This window comes from Rhipicephalus sanguineus, chromosome 4, assembly GCF_013339695.2.
Source record: "Rhipicephalus sanguineus isolate Rsan-2018 chromosome 4, BIME_Rsan_1.4, whole genome shotgun sequence".
Taxonomy (NCBI): domain Eukaryota; kingdom Metazoa; phylum Arthropoda; class Arachnida; order Ixodida; family Ixodidae; genus Rhipicephalus; species Rhipicephalus sanguineus.
This window is the reverse complement of record NC_051179.1, coordinates 46,529,632-46,546,312: the sequence shown is the minus strand read 5'-3', so window position 1 is coordinate 46,546,312 and position 16,681 is coordinate 46,529,632. Positions and strand designations below refer to the sequence as shown.

Below are 16,681 nucleotides of genomic sequence, written 5' to 3'. Positions count from 1 at the left end.
ATTTCAAACAAAACAGAACTTTTGGGGAAGATCGAAGCTTGAAGTGATGAGAGGAATTTTTGCTGTACCCTGACAATGACACCGCATTTTCTCATGTATAACACGCAAAAGAACATGTAAATTTGGAGCAAAAGCTGGCACGTGGGTTACAGTATGCAAACGTTTTGAAGTCTTGCATTAAGTTTTTCCACAGGTTGTAGTTGGGAGTTCGATTTATATGCAGGGGTGGCTCTCACATTGCTTTCTTATGGCCCCACGAAAAACGTATCAGCGGGGTACTACTGTAGACATGTTTCGTAGATGTACCCAAAATGAGTCTTCCCCGAGAAATTGTTCATTTTATCTTCATTTCAAGTTTGTTGTCTAGTTGACAGTCAAGAGTTATTTGCATCACAGATGAAAGGAAGGAAGTATTAAAGGGGCCCTGCAACACTTTTCCAAGTAATCATCAAATGGCTTCATTAAAAAAGCTTATTGCCTCATGAATCAACCACCGCAAATTTTTTTAGAATCCTTCAAGTACGAGCGGAGTTACAGGGATTTGCCGCACACTTTAAGCACTTTATCTCTCCTTTCGTACCAGTGAGCGCGCTGAAAGCTACGCAAGGAGGGGGATGACAAAGGGGCAAGAAGATGCGTCCCTTCGTCAGTGCACATCATGAGCTTGAGCACTTTTTTTATTTTTTTTTCTTCGGGCATGCGGTTTACTTTCAGTGTGATCTCGAGCGTGGGAACGTGGCGGCATCCCATGGCGGCCACTGTAACTATGCATCTCACGATGCCTAAATCGGCCAACAGCTGTGGACTTTGGGTATATGGCGCAGTAATTTGGGTATATGGCATCATTTGTAGAGAGAAGAGGGAGCGATGTGTAGCTGACTATGAGAATTATAATTGTAAATTTCAGGCCGCGTGCTGCACTATAATGTTTGGCTCGTGTATTCTCAGGAGCTTCGGGTGACCATGCTGAAGAAGTGTTGCTGCGCCCCTTCAATGAAGTTATCTATAACATATTTGCATAATGGCGGACAGAACTTTGACCTGCATTCTACAGAAGGTGACGGTGCTGCAGATATGTATGAATAATCAAGCAAGCCCAAAAAAAGCATGAGTGAATTAACTGGCAATTGCATTCTATTGAGATCGGTTCTGTCCTGAAATGGGCCCGCACTTGGTGGTATCACTACAATAGTCAACAAACTCTAGAATGAGTATTCCTACAATGAGACCATCAAAGGCTTCAGGTATGGCTGGTCACTGGATCACTCACTACACATTTTCATAGTCTTACAAGAGTTATCAGTGAACTGGGTACTGAATCAAATACGATAACAAGCAACAATTTACCTCTGGTCAGACTTGTGCCGTTGACGTCGCCGCCATTTGTTGTGTCGCTCGTTCTCGACGGTGCTGGTGTGGTCGGGGCAGACGACTCAGCAAACTGGTCCTGGTCATTTTTCTGAAAGGTCATTCGGGTAGCTCACGTCATAGGTTCCTTTTGTGGCACTCGTGTACCAAATTTCAGTACCTTGTCATAATGTGCATGGAAGGGAAGTGTTAAATGAGCACCTAAGCAAGAAAAAACATGTACTGCGCGTGCTTGGGTGTTTTGGATAGTAGATGGAGATTCCATAATTACGGTATAAAGTCTCAGTTATTTGATAGCAACAAAAATTATTAATTACATCACTTTTTGGTCGACGAGTCTGAGGTGAGTGCCGCAGTCTGACTTCGGACATGAAGCAGGAGACTATTCACGTTGTTGGAACTGGAGATGGCGGTAATGTGGTATCTTATACAGAGGCTTCAGGTGATCATGCATACTGCAGTCTATCTTATACACACGCATGCACACAACAACTCAAACACCTACAAGACAGCCTTGGTGCATTGACTGAAGGTGATACACACACTGTTTCACTAAGGCCTATCGAGTCAGCCCTTTCACATATGCACTTCTCTTTCGCATTTGCACTTCATTCCCTGTTAACGAATTTAAACCAAGTTAACTTTCATTGCAGTAGGCCTGCAGCTGCACACTAAAGGGGTACTGACACAAATATTTTGGTTTGCCATTTTTTTTTTACTGCAATATGTTGCTGGGGCCCTATTAGCCATAACATGGCACATCACTTGCAGCGTGCGACAGATAATTACAGTCTGTTTATTACCGACCAATCTCAGTTTCGGCTTGGGAGAGCTCCAACAACAACAAGCTGCCGGGTGCGACTAAAGCCATATAGCGTGTGAAACAGCATGCAGAACTGTGGCGCACTTCCACGCTGCCTACATCGTCCGTTGGCGTCCCTCCACCTGCCGCATGTGCTGCGCCGTCGTCGTCGTCGTCGTCACTATCATCGTTGTATGGTGGCAATGACTTTCTTGAGGCTTCCACACTTTCCGCACGTTTGCCGCAGGCCCGGGCTCGTGAGCAGCCCCCGAATAGCAGCCTGCTGGTGCAAGTGCAGCAAAAGCGCAAGAGCGACTGCGACATTACACCAGCTGCGCCAGCTCGAGCTCGGCCACAGTGGTGATATCTCGGAAGTTGGGGATCACTTTCAGGTCACCTTAGATGATGTCAATGTCGCAAGATGCGGCATATAGTGCTGGATTGTGAACGCAAACTTCAAAATTTATGTATATTTCGTCCCACACTATATTCATTGTTGAGATTTGGTAGGTGATAGTATACGCATGCTCACGGGAATCGACCCCGCAGGCTATCAACCGTGAAATTTTGTGTCAGTACCCCTTTAACGAAGTCCTGTTAACGTAACGAGGCAAGAGGGCGCAAAGCACTCACGAGAGGTCCCGAGCAAGCCAGCTTGATGAGCTTGTGACACTTCTTGTGCACCATGAGTTTGCAGTTGATGCACTTGAAGCCCTGCCTGCCCAGCCCCCAGATGCGGTCCAGGCAGAAGGTGCAGAATGCACGCTGCAAGAGAAACGAAAGGAAGGGGGCGTTGCTTCAAGGCACACTGCTCAGTGCACGAGTCTAGCAAGAATTGTGACACAGAGATTTCTATTAGCAAGACACCAATAGATGGCCCCCTTAGTCAAGCAGATGCACTTTCATATGGTGCCAAGACGAAACATTTACAAGGCACGAGGCAGACAGACAAAAGGCCTTCTAACAACTGAATTAGTCAATATTGTTAAGTATAGGAAATACAATACCATGGGCGCACATCCCTCACACCATAACATTTAACATGACATCACTGAAGGAAATCAGCAATACACATACAAAACATATAAAGACATGATAAAAACAAGTTCCCTTTTCGAAACACTGGCTCTAGCAACCGTCTGTGTTCGACGATTTCTCAACATCATTGAACAAAATCATATGTTAGGAGTGCTTATGTCTGTCCAATTTTTACTTGTGAATGACGTTTTAGCTTGGAAGTACTTCAATGTCATCAACTATGTTCCAGTTGGCTTGTATTTAGTTCCTGCTTCGTCTAGCAGACATCCAAAATGCAGCAACGGCAATGCAATTTTGAGGAAAATTCACATGACAAACTCGAACTGCTTGAAAGACCAGCGTCGATGAAACTTTGCCGAAAATACCATTTTTACGTAAAGCAAAGGTTATTTTGCACTAAATGTTTTGCATTACTGAAGAGTACATAATCAAGTAACAGAAGTGTAGAAACACCGCTTCCACATTTGAATATCCTCCACACAACTAACAGTTGTGTAGCGTTAACTCAACAAAACATAACAGCATACAGCTGCTTGACAGATAAACATAACAGGTCACGACGAGACAAAACCCCGAAGTGAAAGCAGCCGGACATTTTTCTGCACGATTAATCTCTTTACCTTCAACAAGTATGTGTTCCTAAGCTTACCCCGAAAATTGCGCAACATAAAAATGCAAAGCATAAGAACCAAGTAACAAGTATTTCACTTTCTCCTGCCACCGAGAAAAAGTTTGAGATGAGCAGAAAACAGTGACAAACGGCGACAACGGTAAAAGGCATCCCCGACAAAGACAAGGAGGCTGTTATCACTCACTATCAGCTCGATCAGTATCATGGCACACACTGACAATCACCACGCGTGCCTGACAAAGGCAAAGCCTGGGAGTCGTGCACGGTGCCAGCCCGTCACAAACTGACACTCGATTGGGAGAGGAGCCGCGACCGAGATAAGAGAGCACCCCCACTTGTCCCCTTCCCTCCGACACACCGAGCTCCGCGAGAGGGCTGCAACAGGCGAGCGAGGTAGCAGACCGTGGGAGACGAGAGAATTGATGACAACCGCAAGGTACGCGAAAGCTGCTTCCTTGTGTTCTTTTTACGTGTACTAAAGAGGCGACAAGTGCAAACAGCGTTATCTTGCCCCGACGAAAAAAAAAAAAAAGTGTCATCACACGCAAGCCACGTCGCAATAAGTCCCCCTCCCCGACCGAGAAGTGGTGGGAGAGCTCTGTACCCGGTTGAAACGCTTCGCCTGGAAGATGTGGCCGTTGACACGATAGAGCTTGCGCCACCGCCGAGCCCCTCTTCTGTAGATGCTTTCTGAAACGTGCAAACAACAACAGGACCGTCAGGGACGTACCGCCTTACGTGCGGGCGGGCGAGCTAGAGAAACGTACGTGTGCCATCAGAAACTAACTAACAAACGGTAAGTGATGCAGAAAAAATGACTTCTCACGCTGTGGCTCCTGGCCTATAACCATACTAGTATAACAGTCATAATGTGAGTTGACTGGCTTTTTTATTTTACACTACCCGAGACTAATGCCCATAAAATCAAAGGAACAGCCTCAATAAGAGATGCGATCTTGCACCTGCCGCTTACATAAGCTGTCGGGTAGAACCCTACAGCAGAATTTTATACGGTTAAGACCTGGTAATAGTTGGCAAGAGTGAAGGATTTATTTCAGTTCCTACTTCGAAACACATTCTTTCGTTTTTGTTTTCACCGGCATGCTTAAAGTCGGCATGGTTTCGCCTTGCGCACTCAAATGCGGGAACCGAACAATCTTTCGAGCAATCTTTTGTTATTGGAGATGCAAGATAGGGTTCTCGGGTTACCACTTGTGGGAGCTGTTCTACTCTCTCATTTCTTGTTCACGTTTATTTCACCTATGACTGTACACCGAGATGTTACACATGATTACGCGAGAAAAAAATTGAACATTCAACTTACTGTCCTCTCCAGCACAGGGCATACCAGGGGCCACGGGGACATTAGGAAAAACTGCACGACATGAAACAATAAGTGCATGAGAAACTTAAAGAATGAAATACGTAAATACTGCGCAAGAGTAGCTGAAACAGCCGAAGAATGAAAGTTGCAATATGATGCGGCTTCTTAGACAAACCGTGTATGGTGAGCTCCGAGTCCTTGTTGACTTCGTAAAGGCGGATGGCTTCGTTCAGTTCCTCCTGTGACGATATGGTGCACGGATCGCCTACAAAAAAAGTCGGAGCGGGCTATTTTTCATTTCACAAATCAGAAATGAAGAAAAATAAAAATTGTGCTAAAACGTGTGAAATGGTTTGGTTTGCATCGCACGTCATGCCCTCGACTCAAGATTTCAAGCGAATAAGTGACCACCCTACTGGTTTTCTTTGCACAAAAGCTAGCAGTGCCTGTAAGCGAAAGACATCCGTATCAAAGCAAAACATTTCAGCCGCTGTTCGCACGTGGTTCGACCTGTATGATGGATCGGTAAATATAGCACAACCGAATCTGACACCATGTTAACACGACACCAAGTGACAACAGCCTCACTAATAATCGGCTCCCAAGTTGATGGCTCCCAATACAAATTACTCACAACATCAACGACTTCCAATATTAGTGACTCACATACTACAAACCTAATAGGGTAGGAAGGAGAGCTTGAAGACGGCCAAAGTGAACTTGTTTGCAAGCGAGGAAAGAACGCAACAAAAATGAGAGAGGATCACAATGATCTAGTAACCTTTAAGATACTCATGCTGGCTTTGTACACAGCAATCAATCAAAAGCCAACGAAGAAAGAACAAGGAAAAGAATGAAGGAATACGACATGAAGCAACTGCATAACCTACGAATCGTACTTAAGTGCACTGTTATTTTGCGAAAGAAAGACTGTAATTTGATGTTTACAAATGCCAATCCTAGGACATTATTTCAGTGCACAGTCTGCACAGCCGAAAAGAAAACAAGTCAATTGAAAGCAGATAAAGCTTGCAGGAAGCTGGGTACATTTGAACAAGGCCCCCGCATTGCACCCAGGCCTAACGCAGCCAGGAAAGCTGCAACGCTAGGCACACTGCACAACAGATTCATCCACCTCCTTTCCCAATGTGACATGGCTCATTAGGCAGCATTCGCGTCACTCAAAACACTGCAACAGACCGTGCGTCTAGACAGTGCAGTACTGGGCACACTGGGATTCAAGGCCCCGAGCAGGTGTTACCAGAGCGGAGAGTGAAAACGCGTGGGGCGGGCGGGCCTGTCTCCTCCTTCTGACGACACAACACGCAGCTGCTGCAGCTGCTCAGTACAGACAGAACAAAATAGGTCATGCAACACCGCCGCAACGCAAAGCGGGGATGAGTAGAAAGAACAATGTGGTTTGAGAACGGAAATAATAATAAAAAAAGAAACCAAACAAAGCAGGCACGGTCGTGCATGCAGCGTGTGTCATTTTTCAGAGTGACAACTCTTCTCTCGCAAATATCAATGCTGTTTCTTGCGCAGCTTCGAATGGCAGCCAGCGGACCTTAGAACAACCGAACAGTCAGTACTCTGTACTTCTTGCATTTTAGCATTTTTTCTGCACAGCTTAATAAAACAACTGTGCTTTAGTGTTATCTTTTTGTTATTTTGCTGGACAATTCCATCGTGACACTAAAGGCAAGCTATGCAGCTGCTTTTTTTCTCGGCAACGTAGAAAACTCCCACATTCATGAAATCGGGTAAGATCCCATTTGCAGCATCCCTCACAGACAAAACTTAAGCATATTGCTTCTAGACTACACCAGAAAGCAATAACCTCCGATGGCTCCAGCTAAAAAACTTCAGTTCAATACTCTTTTTCCTAAGATAAAACATAAGAATTAAAAAGAATATAGAGCAAAAAAACAAGGTAAGCTTCCTACATAAACATGCATAAACATGCCTTCTTGAATATGTTTATACTATGCTTACCTTCCACCCTACCAGTTAAATGAAAAAAAGAAAGAAAATATCGTGTTACATTACATTATCCCTTTGTGCACGTCATTGTGGTGCACGAGTGCACTCTCATGTCTCAAGTCATGGCCATACTGAACTTGCAGCTTCGCAATGGTCAGCGAGAAAAAATGGCCGCAACTACAAGGCCTCGGATTCCTGGCTTGCAGGTCGACACCATTTCCCTGTCCAGCACTCCCAGCGACGACAATGTGACAACGTACCTTCTTCGTCGACCCACTTCATTGTGAACGGCTGCTCCTCGTTGAATTTGCAGATATCGCGCATCTCTTTGCAGAGCTTTTCGAGGGCGATGGATGGGTCGATGTACATGACCATGATCTCCCTGCACAGTGTGTTCTAGTTGTCAATAAATGTGCACACGGCCAAAGTATGGAGCTAAGTATAATCAAAGTGGGGCAAGTACACTTTTCATTCATTCTGAAATTTTAAAAAGCAAATATAAAGACACAACATGAAATCATAAGGAGAGAAGAAACACAAAGTTGGAGCTTTCTGGCATCCTTGAGTCATTCATTACATAATGATTAGGCATGACCACTTTACACTCAAAAGCATCAGGAATGCATGCACACGAGATTTTGGAAGAATTGTGTATGAAAAAAAACTAATAAAGAGGTAGTAACAGTGTTAGTGATGCATCTATAACGTTGCTTAGTACAGAAATATCTTTTTGTAAAATCCGGTGCACTAGTTATGAAGCAATTTGTGACAGTGGTACGATGATGAAGGCATGAAAGTGTCGATGGAGATGGCAGACTGACGGTCACACATGATGACAACGATAATGGCCTAATGACAATATATCGGACGACATCTAAGCCAGCAGAACCTTGTCTTTCAGAACACTAATAATGACTGCTACACCAAAGTAGTTTTGTGAATGATTGCACATAGTCGAACAATTCCAAATTTCTGCAAATCTCGTAGTCTTGTCTATTTCAGCTTACCCATAAAACAATTTAAAAATTTTCTTTCAGTGCTGTTACGTTACAGTGTGTTGCTAAAAAAAAATCTGCTCCCTTACAGACCACTGCTTTTCACCGTAAAATTCACTCTCAGAGAAGAACAGTTTTCCTTTATGCTAAAATTCTGTTCTTACATATCTTGTTTGTCTATTTTTGTTTCACACTCAATTCAACAAACAGCTTTGCGACATATCATCCACGTGTATGTTTTTAGACCTGCGAAACGCAATTTCATCCACACAGCTATAAATTTTCAGTCCTCCATCTTGTGTGTTTTACGCAGTGCAAGAACATCACTGTAGAGGTTACATACACATCCTGCCTAGTGATCACAGCATGCGTTACTTGCTGTTAATATACATGCACAAAAACCAGGCATTATGTTGATTTAAACTGTATAATTGCTGTAAAGCCAATGTGCAAAAAGGGGAGCAGATGCCTGTACGCACATCATAAGTTAAGCGCAGAACTGGCAAGTATAAATAAACTGGAGCACTACAATAACGACATTACCACACTTATTACATGTCTTGTGCACAAATTATGCGTAGTTTTTCACTGAGCTTTCACTTTACACTTGCCTTATCAGTCGTGCAAGCCTCTCTCTGTGCATTGCTTACAGTTATGCTAACTTCATTAATACTATGAACTAAATAGAATTCATTATAAGTATTCTGAGTTTGTCTGCAAATTTGTGATGCTTCATCCAACTACTATGTGTTTGAAAAGCTTGGGAAATCTTTACAAAGGAAAGTCGTAAAAGTGCTGCAAGTTAGGATTGCACCATGCTTAATGCATATTGTGCTTAATGCCTTCAGATGGTAATTCATTGCAGTATTCGTGCGCACTGTGGTTAAACTGTGTGTTACACGGTGTCACTACAAACACTGTTGCTGCACTGCAGATCTACAGCATTACACAAACAGCAATACTTTTATGGACAAGCTAGACTTTCATTGTGGTGAATCGACACAGTGCAGATATTTCGGCAAAAGAAGGCAGAACTTTGTGTGAACAACTTCTCAAAAAGCCAGTGGACCTAGACGTGAATAAATAATGTCAGCATAAGGCACTGACAGCTGCCCTTTTATCAAATGTCCTTTTATCAACTGTACACTAATAATAAATACGTACATGGGCCTGTATTCCAGTAATGCCAAAATCGGCCTATAATTATTCTGAAGCCTTTGTTTGTCCTACTTGTTCATTAACGTCACTGTAAATGAACTAACATTGAATGTCAAGCTATAGCGGGACTGGGCCCTTTTGGCTAACAAAAGTGGCAGCTGTGAGCTATGCACATTATTCAGCTTTTGACCTGCTGGCACTCTTGGAAGACTCGGGCGACACCAACTACTCGTGAACATGTGCGACACTGCCATATGTCACGGCGATAGTTGCCCGTGCGTCACAAAAATTGTGGAAGTGTCAGGATGTTTGAGTGGTCGAACTAGAATGGCACACTAATGCCGACCGTGATAAGCTTGAAAGATAAAACACGACTGTGGAGAAAACTCGTAAAAAAAAAAAATGTCAGCCACTCCAACTTGTTGTGCTCTGCTTTTTGCTACACTATCGGCGATAACGTATGCACCGTTCTCAGAAAAAGAAATGTCAAATGAAGCTTCGTTATCTGTACCGACTGAGGTACAGTTTCAATGCAGCAACACATACACGTATTTTGATTCAATTTTTAGCAGCGAAAGCTTCCAGCACACAGAATGGACCACAAGTGTTTAGTCAGCTCTTACATGGACATTCCCAAATGGCCTTACAAATTCGAACGAAGTTTATCTATGACAACATGTACGCATCAAGCACAGATGCTGAAATACAATTAAACAAAATTTAGAAACCATGTCCATGTGTCTTTTTTGCAAGTTGATGCTTGAAATACAAATCACCCCAGAGTAACAAAGTAATTTTTGAACCCTCTTGTGTTTGCAGACAATATGATTTTCACGCTGTACAAGTGCATCTAATGCAGAGTGTTATGGTGTCATTGCAGCGACACCAAATGAAATGTTTCTTCCACACAAAAGAAAAATGCACAAGCCTGTTACATTTCACGCAATTTACTTCACGTTACTGTCGATTTAAAGCACTGGCACATCACCTCCTCACCTCAAGCCATCTTACGAGCCAAATCATGGGTCATTGATAAATATTTGCACAACACAGAATCAGAAACATGCTTAATTGTGCCAGAATTTACAGAGATTCTGTTAGATTACTCAAATGACTGGCCATGCAAATATGTGAAAACTGACGCGATGTTGGCTGCGTGAGCTTTCACATGTTTGCATGGTTTCACATAGATAAATATATAGGCATAAGTAGCCCGATTTTAACTAAACGTTAAAATGTAAATTTCACTATTGATGCCATCCAGAGTTAAACAGCAATAAAAATAATTATGAAAGCTTACTTGCACATACTCTGAAAAAAGAAACAAAAAAAGTGGATATTGCTGTTAGGACAGACTTGTGTATGCTCAACTTATAGTCATCCTTTTCTTTTTTCGTGTTATGCGCGAATATTACCCCTTTTATTATGAACTGCTACCAACTAGAGCAAACCAGTGCCCTTCTAAAAAAAAAAAAGATTAATCGTTTACACATCAGTTCCCCGTTATTCCGGTGGATACTGCCAGCGCAGAGACACGGAACTCAACTCGAACATAACGAAAAACAAAACTGCGAATGATTATACAAAGCCGTGACACACGACACGAAATCTTCGAACCCGGCTTCCGCGGCCGATATCAGGGTGCGCGCGCGCGCGCGCGCTTATTCATGCGACGCCCACGCAAGGCACTCGAAAGGGCGTAGCTCAGACCTGTTCGATAACCGGACTCGTTTTCACACTCTTCTCCGCAGTAACTCTGAATAAAATTGCAAAGCAAAGACAAAACGCGCGATACAAGTTGGGGCTTGGATGAAAAGGTAGGTGCACGCTCTTTGCGGTGAGCAAGCCACGTTTCTCTCTTTTTTTTTTATTCTTTTCTCGCTGACAGAAGGTCTCTTTACGGGCGTTGCTCGCAGAAGAGTCTGTCGGTGTGTGTGGGCCGGAAAAAGTGCGTTAGATCGGCAACGCAAGAAGAAATGAAAAAACAAGGAAGGAAAGAGGTCGGTTGAAACGGGCGCTGAGCGAGCAGACGATCAAGGTAGCAGCAGACGATCAAGAAGCGCGGCGGTGACTCTTTTGCCGAAGGACCGTTACGAGCAGCGGCAGCTGCGCTTACGTTGCGAAGCGGCCACCGCTGCTGCTACAACACAATGAACAACGGTAGGGGCCGTGACCGGAACGAATTCCATTTTCACAAACACGCCGAGCGCGCGAGCGTCAAACAAGAAACCCAGAAAAGGAAAAAAAAAAGAAAAGAGACCGGGTAGCGCGGAGGGCCGTCGCGTCACGCAAGCGCTGCTGCCGACGACTCGCTCGCTGCGGAAACATCCATCGTATGCCAAGAGAACACGCAAAGCACGCCACGATGGAAAGAGAGGTGTTGAAAAACAATAAAAAAAAAATAATAACCGGACTTTCGCCAGCCGTGATAACACTGCGGTATCGCAGTTGCGACAGTTCCGAGCAATGCACGCGACGCCAGTGTTATGAAATGCTGAAATTTTGGTCAGGGGGCCCGCGCAGCCCGCGTTTAATCAACACCACGAATGGCTGTACGAATGACATAACCACGTAACGTTGTAGAAACGGCAGCGCGCGCGAGCCAGCGAGCGCCGCGACACTTTTTCGAGGTCAGCCGTCTTTAATTGCCGCGCGAAGGGGGACACGAGAAGTCCAGCCGGAGGAAAAGTATGCGAGAGAAAAAGAGAATCAACATCCGTCTATTACGAGCGGAGACTCGACAAGCGAGTCGGGTAGCCGTCAGCGAGACGTTCACTGCGTGTGTGGAAATATCTAAAAGAAGAAAGAAGCCCGCGAATTGACTCGCGCGGGGTCGAGAGAAGACCCTGTGCATAGCGTGACAGGAGCCCGACAAAAAAAAAAAAAAAAAAAAAAAAAAAACAGGCAAAATGACAGGAGCACGGAGACTTCGATTAAGCCCTACAAGGAGTACGTCTCTCTCTCGGGAAGACGGGCTCAAACAACGATCGCCCGCAGCTCTCGAATGCGCGAAGAGAACGTAAAAAGACGCAGTTTCGGCAGTGAAAACTTCGAAATGCGACGCACGGCACTCGAAAATGTTGGAAGATTGCGTGTGTCAACGGTCACCACGAGGACCAGCCTGGAGATACGAGGGGAGGCTGCTTTTCTCGTTTTAAGGGGAACACGACGACCCTGGCGTAAAGACAATAAAAGACCGAAGAGTGAGAAAGAGCGCGCTCCGTCGTCTTACCCATTGTAGGCCGTCTTGACACGAATTTCGTTGCCTTCGCCGTCAGTCATGCTGGAGGCCGAATTAATTACTTCACCAGATCGACGATGTCCTGTGTGGTGGTCAACTCGCGAGAGAAACGCGCAGCGACTGCTCATATAGGATCGCGATTTTCGCGAACTTGGGCCCAACTAGCGTCGCAGACAGCGCGTCCGCGACGTCGATTTCACAGTCTTCAACCGTTCAGGCATCTCGCCAATCTTGCTGCACAAGCACCCCAAATGAGTCAAAGCAGAAATTCCACCGCCGCCATGCTGGGTTGTGCCAGAAACGGAAACGGAAACGCCTTTCGCATAGCATCTGAGACCACCATTCTACTGCAGTGCCTGTCCGGTTGCTCGAAAACGCAGGATCGACGGTTTACGGTGGCGGCGCCACAATATAACACATTGTTAGGGCATGGACAATCTTTTTTTTTCTCGTTCTGATGACTGTCGTAAGCTAGAGTTTCTTACTAAGGTTGTAAGTATGGTTGCAAGTTACTATTATGACTACATCAACATTATAGATCAAATTATGACAATTTTTTTAGTCTAGATGGTAATCTCAAACCACTTAGAACATGCTTCTGTGCGCTAAAATGCACTAAACTCGCCAAGCTCGGTTATTACGTCATGACCGCCATGTTCTCAACATTATTTGGCAATAAAGTTGACGTGCACTTAACCATACTTCATAAGTTGTGATCATTTACTTGAAAAGTGACCCCCTCTACGCGGCCTGTTTATGAAGTTTTAGGGGCGAAGCTCCTTAAGGCGGCACCCGTTCGTCCCTCGTAGTCGTAGTCGTAGTCCGTAACCAGTCTTACGCTTTGACCTCCAAGGTGGTGCCGGTGGGAGATTTTTCCTGTGCGTTGTTGAACAATAAAAATTCGCAGCGGTAGCTAAAAGCCGACTTCTTCTGTCTCTCATTCCCATTAGCAGCCATTCATTACCTCAAGGTAGTGCCTGGTGAGATTTCTCCTGTGCGTGATTAAACAATAAAAATTTTGTTCAAAACGCCGTTGATTGATGAAATAAACCAACGAAAGACGCCAGATGTTTTGTAAAAGCAAAACGGAAAAACGCCAGATGTTTCTAAAGCAAAACGAAAAGACGCCAGCTGCTTAACGAAAGACGCCAGATGTTTTCTAAAGCAATGGTTTTCTAAACAATGAAAATTCACAGCGTACATGTAAAATTAAAGTGAGCTGCAAGTCGTCATAACTCATCGAACCTTTAGTATAAACGCGCCCGATCTCACGTCGGTGATGATGTACTGGGCAGAATTCACGGAAGATTCACGGTTTACCGATGAACCTCCGCAGCTTCGCCCACTCATCATCATTCACTCCGTGGATATGCTGTGATTTTTTTTTGCTTGTTTCTGTTCCTACCTTAATCAAAATGCTTACAAACTTAATTTACCAAACATTATCAAATAAAATAAAATTGTTTTGTGTTATGGTATTAATCTGTGAACTTTTTACATTTAATTTTCTGTTTAGCAGGCGTATGAAATATGGCGCCTCTAGCGGCCAAACCTAAATCCATAACGTTATTGGGACACGTATGTGTGAGCTCCGGCGGGAGCGTCTGCTGCAATCATTCCACACGGGACTAAATGAATGACACAGGTTAGCCTGAATTCAGAGGTAAGATGCGCCGTCTTGGAATCGCGTCTTCGCATTTATGGGATCTGCGAAAGCGTTAAGACGGAACTCCGCGCGGTCAGCCGTGAAAACCACGCCGTGGCCCAAACCGTAGTTTCAAGGAGCCACTAGAAGTGTTGCTGGATTCAGCACAAGGCCGTGTCGTTCATTGATTAGTGTCGAATAGGAGCAATCGTATGCGCGATTTCAACGGCCCCACGTCGGCAGGACGTTGTAGAGTGTTCGCGACACTTTTCGCATTGTAATGTTTGATCGGCTCATGTGACGCACGCTGCGCTTATGTTGATTGATGCAAGCGCAGCTGCTCATCATCCGTTTAATGTGACACCTGTGCAATCCGGCGTGGAATTTTGCGGGACATTTTACACGTCCACTTTTCTGCCGAGCCTGCCGGGGATGTTTGGTCTCATCTAACAATTAGCAGCTGCCTGAGATCCACCGGTAATATATGTGACTGCGTTTGTAACTGCTCACCTAAGCTATACTTTCGCGCCATATATAGTTTGAATCGATCCACTCGAACCGATGATCGTCTCTTGTGCGCCATATGTACGCGTGTCTGTGGCTTAACTATTTTGATCACCCTGAGTTTGTCAATGCGGCACCTCTTTGAGTGTTATGTGGTTGTTGATCTCTTTCTACAGCTACAAAATGTTTTTGTTTAGAAGTTTTCGCACCTTCACGTGATGGTTTCGCTGCAGAACGCATAACTTTAATACGAGCCGAACTCATGAACGAAATATATGCCGTTTAATTGGTACCTGCATCAATATTCGTAATCGAAGTCTAAAAGTTCTTTGAACAATGTAGCTAGCACACATAATCAGGGATTGAAGCAATTGAGCCACATAAACACACACACGGCGCTACGTGCGTATGTTTACGTGTCCTGTGGCCCTGTTTAAGTGCGCTACAATGTTATTTAAGGATGCCATGCCAATAAGCCCGTACTGCAACACGTGTAGAGGTTATTGAACCCTCGCGTTTTGAAAAGCATGAGACGTCCTCCGGACATCTCGCTAATAGATTTATATGTACATGGTTTAATGACTCGTCATGTGAACATTCCAGAATAATTTGGTCGTGCAGCTGTGCTGCAGTGACTGGAAAATTCTCGTATTCTTTTGATAATACCAGCCATGGAACTTGTTGAGCTTAGTTATAGTTGTGTAAGTACATAAAATTTAAAAGCATATGCTTTGTATTTATTGCCCGGTTATTTGAAACACCCACACAAATTGAGACCATGTGCCGACCAGTGCAGGTAATCGGGATATTTGTGTATACAGTAGATGCTATTCTAGATCCTGGAATATGTGTAATGTTCTACCTTAAAATTTCTTTATTGTTATAAATTAACATTTAGAGACTTTTCCCACCCTATTAACTGCCACAACAATTCCACGTCAAGAAATAGCTTATACGGTAGACTTCTTGCTAGCACATCCAAAAATGAATGACAAGATTGACAGATTACTTAAACGTTTCGAAGTTCATTGTGCTCGTTGTTGTTGAGCTGTCATGGAAATGCTCTGTCTCATTTTCAACAACAGAAGCCTGCTACCACGTGACATGGAGACGCGTAAGCGTCCCACCGGTGAACCTCAAAATTCCATCGGAGACGGCACCCTGGCTTCAAGCAAGAACCCGCTGCTGGAGGATGGCCGGGCAAGCGGAGACGGTCGCCACGACGATAAAGACCACAGTGGTAGTGTGCGAGACGAGGGGCGTAGCATCGCACTTTTGCTGTTCCTGTACGTGCTCCAAGGCATCCCCCTGGGCCTTGGATCAGCAGTGCCACTGTTGCTTCAGAACAGGCATGTCAGCTACAAGGTAGGTTACCAGTTCAGAAGTATGTATGGGAATTGTTTTCCCTCCCCTTAAGGCATTGGTTGCCAGTTTGTGCCTCTGTTGCATTGGTGCTATTCTAGACATTCTCAAATTCACCATCTTGTGAACTCTGATTGGCCCAGAGTGTTGCTAAGGCCTCTCTTAATGGCCCAGAGAACTGCTGCGGCTTCTCTGATTGGTTCCAACTTGTCAGCTCTTATTGGCCCAGAGGACTTCTACAGCCCCGGCTAAGGTCGCTCTGATTGGTTCAAAATGGGCGGAATTTGACAATGTACAATATGGTTGAGGTCAATGCCAAACACAAAACCCCTGGAATTTATTGACCTAGTTTGCCTTTGTTAAAGGACGTTGTAGTGTTACATCAAAGTCACGGTCAACACGAAACTGCCCGTGTCATGGTCTATACATTAATTACATATGCTGATACTATGCATATATACTACGGCGCATCATTAACGACAGAGTCGAAGATATGCTTTGGTACGTTATTCAACCATCTTCTAGTCCCTGGGCATCTCCTGGCCTCATTATTCATAAGAAAGACGGATCTATTCGCTTTTACGTAGACTATCGTCGTTTGAATACGATAATCTGCAAGGACATCTATCC

At 44.5% G+C, this 16,681-nt stretch overlaps 2 protein-coding genes across 6 annotated transcripts in view; one reads left to right on the top strand and one right to left on the bottom strand.

Moving 5' to 3' along the window:
• Positions 1-12,871, bottom strand: part of LOC119389897 (atypical protein kinase C) — a 40,142-nt gene extending 27,271 nt beyond the window's left edge. For 3 of the 5 annotated variants that reach the window (XM_037657315.2, XM_049414579.1, XM_037657316.2), the window contains exons 1-7: positions 12,532-12,870; positions 7,407-7,528; positions 5,339-5,428; positions 5,164-5,214; positions 4,444-4,529; positions 2,804-2,935; positions 1,348-1,459 (exon numbers count right to left, since the gene is read on the bottom strand). In XM_037657315.2, the coding sequence (XP_037513243.1) occupies positions 1,348-1,459; positions 2,804-2,935; positions 4,444-4,529; positions 5,164-5,214; positions 5,339-5,428; positions 7,407-7,528; positions 12,532-12,668 (730 nt within the window). In that variant the 5' untranslated portion in view covers positions 12,669-12,870. Of the gene's footprint in view, positions 1-1,347; positions 1,460-2,803; positions 2,936-4,443; positions 4,530-5,163; positions 5,215-5,338; positions 5,429-6,210; positions 6,412-7,406; positions 7,529-12,531 lie in introns of those variants that run through there. The other 2 variants (XM_049414578.1, XM_049414580.1) reach the window with 2 other exon arrangements.
• Positions 12,872-14,094: 1,223 nt separating this feature from the next.
• LOC119389896 (acetyl-coenzyme A transporter 1-like) overlaps positions 14,095-16,681 on the top strand; it is a 52,663-nt gene continuing 50,076 nt past the window's right edge. The window contains 2 exon segments of the mRNA XM_049414577.1: positions 14,095-14,203; positions 15,775-16,054. Of these exon segments, the coding sequence (XP_049270534.1) occupies positions 15,794-16,054 (261 nt within the window). The 5' untranslated portion in view covers positions 14,095-14,203; positions 15,775-15,793.